The following is a 5,045-nucleotide window of genomic DNA, read 5'->3' as shown; positions in this document are numbered from 1 at the left end:
GCCATTCACCCAATGGGCCTTGCTTGTGACCAGCCCATGGCCTAACAGAGAAAATAACTTAGGCCAAATTCTGCCTACCAGGGCCCAGGCAAGCCCTCCTTGACCGCCTTATTCCTCCATCCCAGGCTCATCTCTGGTACTTCACCTTCCCCCCTTCCCCCCTGGGTCTATGTTCCCTTATCTTGCCGTGCTGACCTCCTCCTCAGCGCCACTTGTCTTGTTTTACTGGCCAGTGGAAGGAACCTTAGAAACCACCTAATCCAGCCCAGCCCCTCATTTTACAGATGAGGCAACCGAGGCTCAGAAAAGTTAAAATCTGCTGCTGGGAAGTGTCTGAGGCCAGACTGGAACCCAGGACCCCTGTCTTTGGGCCCACCTGGCCGTCCCCAATCACAGGATTTTGTGTGTGTTGTTCTACAGCTATGGGCTGCCCAGGAGCCACGTCCTGCCCCGGGGAGGCCCTGATCAGTGCTGGTGGCCTGGCTGAGCTTAACCCTGCGCACCGGGGGCTGTGCTTGGCTCCTTTCTGTGGGGGAGGCCCCTTGTCCAAGCGGGAGCTCTTAAGCCTCTGGCCACCTTGGGAAGCCTCCTCAGTCATAGCTTTTAATCCACGTAACAAACTAATGGGGACCCCACCCCAGTTTTCCTGAAATAAGGATGTTTTCCTCCAAGCCTCCAGCCCCTGCCCACCCCCCCATCTCTCTCTGGCCCTTTGGACGGGCAGCAGGGTCCGGGGGCAGAGGTGGCCCAGGGCCTCGTCTAGGTGTTGTCCCCCGGCCTGGACCTTGTCCCCTGTTTTCCAGCAGCAGCTGCCCTGAGGCTCACGTGACCGAATCTGAGCAGGGAAGCTGCTCTGGCCAAAGAACAGATTTCGCCCATTCTCTCCAGTTTGCGGATCTCCAGCAGAACAAAAGATTTTCTTAGAAAACCAGGTGGCCCTTTGGCCCTCCTGAGGAGTTTCTGGGAGGGAGCGAGCCAGGGAGAGCAGGAGACATCAGGGGGCCCACCTGGGCCTGCGGGCCCCAAGGGAGGCAGAGGGAGCCCTATCGGTCCTGGGCAGAGCCCAGGGAGGGCCCGGGGGGGCCGGGGACAAGGGGTTATCTCTCTGGGGCCACCCTCTGGCTTCCTGCTGCAGGGAGATAGGCCCCAGTCATGGCACCAGGGATCGGGCCTTTTCATGGGAAGGTCCAGGAAGGGGCCTTGGCCTGGGGGGCCCAGAGTCAGGCGTGGGGATCCCTCCATGGCCGGCCCATCCGCCCTCCCTGGGTCTCAGGTTCCCCCCCCTCCCCCATCCCCTCCCTTAGAGCAGATCCAGGTGGGGCCTCCAGCAGGGCCAGAGCCTTTTCTGAGTGCTCAGAGACCTCACCTGGGGTGTGGCCACGCCCGGAGGCGCCCCGGCTGTTGCCATCTATTCTTTAAAAACATGCCCGCGCCAAGGGCCTCTGGGCGCCAATCTGGGTTCCAGGTCCCTCCTCCCGCCTCCTGCTGCTGGAGCCCCAGGCTGGGGACCGTTAGGGAGGTGGAGTGATAGGCAGGGGCTGGCCTCTGCCCTCCTTGGCCCAGACCCCCGCCCTGGCACCAGGCCTGCACCCCTATTTGGAGGGCCGGGTCAGAGCTGCCCAATTCCCCAGGGCACCCCCTTTCCTCGGCCCTCTTCTGGCACCCCGCGCTGAATTCCAGCTGGGCTTGCATAGGAGGGAGCCTCAGAGGCCATCTTGTCGGAGCCTCTCCTTTTCTAGAGCTGAATCTGGGCTCGGGAAGGTGGAGGGATTTTCCGGAGAGGCATCGCAGGGATCCCGGGGCTGCGTGGGACCAGGGTGGGGCTGCGTGGGACCAGGGTGGGGCTGCGCGGGACCAGGGTGGGGCTGAGGGCCCCCCCCAGGGCAGCGCTGCCTCCCCTCCCCCACCCCAATCAATTTCGCGTCTGCCAATTGCAGGGGTGTTAACCTTCAAAGTGAGCCCTTAAACAGCAGTTTGAGCCCGGCATTTCGGCGGAGTCCGTTCCTTTGTCCTCATCTCGGGGGATTTGGCCTTCCAAATATCAAAGGGCCGCGGTGCCAAGGCCGCTCCCTCTTTCTCTCCCACCGAGGGGATCCGGGCCACCGCGAGGGGGAAGAGCCCGAGGCCGGCCCCAGCTGCTGGGGCGGCGCCGCGCTGAGCCCCCTCCCCATCCCCACATATCTAAGGATTGATCTCTCTGGTAGCCTCCCCAACTGGAGGGTCATTCGAGGCTGGCCAGAGGAGCCGCCGTGGTCTTTGTATCAGTCCCCCCAGGCCTTGGCGTTTCCAGGCACAGGGGAATTGTTCGATTTTTTTTTTTTTTGTCTTTGTGTCCCCAGAGCCTAGCACGTGACTGACCCCTAGTAAGCCCCGGACAAATGGTTGATTGACCTGGATGACCTTGGGCAAGTCAGTTCATTTTGAGGAGCCTCAGTTTCTCCATCCTAAAATGGGGGACGGGGGTTTGGAAGTCCACCGGGGGTGTGGGGTAGGCAGATCCCGGCTAGTTCAATACCCTCATTTTGCAAGGGGAGGGAGGGGGGGTTCTGCACCCCATGCTCTTCCCAGGGTTCAGATCTCCAGTCCAGGGTGGGATTCTGGGGGTCCCAGCCTACCCTCGAGGAGGTGGTTCCACCAAGGTCCACCTTTGCAGCTGCATGGCTGGGAGGGGGCGGCCTCGCCCCAACCCTGGCGCTGAGCCCCCCTCCCCGATTTCTCTTCACTCTGACGGGAGGAACCCCCCTATCCAGTGAACTCCCCTCGGAAAAAAGAGGAAAAGAAAACCATTTCGGACAAAAGGGACGCGTGGGTCCAGCCTAAGCTCCCTCCTGCTCCACGGAGTCTGAGCAAAGGCCCCCTCCCCATCCACAGGGTCCCGCGCCCCAAGAACTAACGCAATTCTGGGTGTGGGCAGAGGAGGGGGGGAGAGCGCGGTGCAGGGAACAGCGGGAAACTCTGGCCTGTGCTCCCCCCAGGGACTGGAAGAGCCCCCCCCCCATCTCCCTCGCCCATCTCCAGCGCGCAGGCTCCGCTGGGAGGGGGCCGGGAGAGCGGAGAGCGAAGGGCGGAGGACGCGGGTCCCGTGATGGCAAGGCCCACCCCCTCCCGAGCCCCCAGCCCAGCCATTGGCAGGGGCTGGCGTAACGCGGGGCGGGGACTCGGCACGGCTATAAAAGCGCGGCGCGGGCGCCCCAGAGTCGCCAGAAGCGCAGGGAAGGGGAGTCGCTGCGGTTTCCTGCTTCAACAGTGCTTGAACGGAACCCGCTGCTCGATTCCCGGCCGGAGCCGCCCTTAGCCACCTCTCCACCTTCACCTCCACTAACCAACACTTCTTCCGTCCTACCGTTCGAGCAGCAGCCGTCCGCTCAGCCGCCCCCGGCCGCCGCCGCCGCCTCCTTCAGCCTCAGCCGCAGCCGCTGCGCAGCCGCCTTCGCCCTCCTCCTCCTCCTCCACCATCACCATCGCCGCCGCCATGACGACCTCGTCCCCCTCCCAGGTGCGACAGAACTACCACCAGGACTCGGAGGCCGCCATCAACCGGCAGATCAACCTGGAGCTCTACGCCTCCTATGTCTACCTGTCCATGGTGAGGGCTGCGGACCCCGGGGAGCGGGAGGCGGGGGCCGGGGATGAGGCCCCGAGGGGGACGGGCAAGTGTACGCAGGCGCAGCGGCTGCCCCGCCCCCAGAACCGAGCTGAGCGGACCAGGGCGGGGTCGGGAGAGGGAGGGGGGAGGTGCCGCCCCTTACCCTGCTCAGATGGCCCCCCAGGGCGCCCCGCAGCCCCCACCTCTGAGCTTGGGCCGTGCAAACATGCACAGAAGGGAGTGGAATTCGGGACCCCGAGATCAGGGGCGAATCCCTCCGCTCTAGTCTGGGCCCTTTGTTCTCCACGCCCGCCCGGACCCGCAGAATGAGCGGCTCCTGCTGTCTTTCAGTCTTATTACTTCGACCGGGACGACGTGGCGCTGAAGAACTTCGCCAAGTATTTCCTGCACCAATCCCACGAGGAGAGAGAGCACGCTGAGAAGCTGATGAAACTGCAGAACCAGCGAGGCGGCCGCATCTTCCTTCAGGACATCAAGGTGAGCCGAGCCCGGGCTGCCGCAGGCGGACGGGGAGTGGGGAGGGGGAAAGGAAGAGGGGCGGGGCCCCCGGGGACCGCGAGCCGCCGCTAACCAGCCCCTGGCCTTTGTGTTCCAGAAACCGGACCGCGACGACTGGGAGAGCGGGCTGAATGCCATGGAGTGTGCGCTGCACTTGGAAAAAAATGTCAATCAGTCGTTACTGGAATTGCACAAGCTGGCAACTGACAAAAATGACCCCCATGTAAGTATCACTGCCCCTCCCCGCGGGGAACGAGGGCGGGGCGTTCCCTCTGGGGGCCTTGGCCCCGCCCCTCACACCACGCCCCTCTTTTTCAGTTATGTGATTTCATCGAAACCCACTACCTGGACGAGCAGGTAAAGTCCATCAAACAGCTGGGTGATCACGTGACCAACCTGCGCAAAATGGGGGCCCCCGATTCTGGCATGGCGGAATATCTTTTTGACAAGCACACCCTTGGAGACAGTGACAACGAGAGCTGAGCCTCCACCCGGCTTCCCCCACCACTGGGAACCGTGGGCGAGACTCCTACTGTCTTTCAGTGCATGCATATTTTGGTTATCTGACCTTTTCATAATCTGTACCAAAAAACTACCACCATTTACATCCCAATAAAGTGACTTGGTACTGATGAAAGCCGCTGTGGCCGAGTGTTTATTGGGGCCGAGGGAGGGAGCCACACGAAGGGGGGGGGGATCAATGAGCCCACCCTGAGCAGGGGGGACCTCGGGAGCCTCAGAACCTGAAGTGCCCAGCATCACCCACTGTCTGCAAGAGGTTGCCCTCCGGAGGCCCCTGTTTACCCCAAGTCTTGGATGAAATCTTGGAAGGAGGAACCCTGGGTTGCTGGAGCGCCCTTCCTCGGGACACGGAGGCTGGCTAGCCAAGGGAACAGAGGGGCTGGGGCTAGGGTTAGGGTTAGGGTTAGGGTTAGGGTTT

The 5,045-nt window shown here is 62.7% G+C and overlaps 1 protein-coding gene across 1 annotated transcript; it reads left to right on the top strand.

Annotated features, from left to right (window-relative positions):
* Positions 1-3,194: 3,194 nt before the first annotated feature.
* Positions 3,195-4,742, top strand: FTH1 (ferritin heavy chain 1). Its single transcript, XM_044680240.1, has 4 exons — positions 3,195-3,586; positions 3,938-4,084; positions 4,203-4,328; positions 4,424-4,742. The coding sequence occupies exons 1-4, from the start codon at positions 3,473-3,475 to the stop codon at positions 4,586-4,588; spliced, it is 552 nt and encodes a 183-aa protein (XP_044536175.1). The 5' UTR covers positions 3,195-3,472; the 3' UTR covers positions 4,589-4,742.
* Positions 4,743-5,045: the final 303 nt, after the last annotated feature.

This window comes from Gracilinanus agilis, chromosome 6 (genome assembly GCF_016433145.1).
Source record: "Gracilinanus agilis isolate LMUSP501 chromosome 6, AgileGrace, whole genome shotgun sequence".
NCBI lineage: Eukaryota > Metazoa > Chordata > Mammalia > Didelphimorphia > Didelphidae > Gracilinanus > Gracilinanus agilis.
Note: the sequence above shows the minus strand (reverse complement) of the source record. Positions and strands in the feature narration are given on the sequence as shown.

What these genes read in the sequence shown, in the direction of transcription:
- FTH1 (XM_044680240.1), top strand. Translation starts at nt 3,473, where the DNA reads ATGACGACCTCGTCCCCCTCCCAGGTGCGACAGAACTACCACCAGGAC. An exon ending in CCTATGTCTACCTGTCCATG is followed by an intron (nt 3,587 to 3,937) that starts GTGAGGGCTGCG and finishes GCTGTCTTTCAG; the next exon opens with TCTTATTACTTCGACCGGGA. An exon ending in TCTTCCTTCAGGACATCAAG is followed by an intron (nt 4,085 to 4,202) that starts GTGAGCCGAGCC and finishes TTTGTGTTCCAG; the next exon opens with AAACCGGACCGCGACGACTG.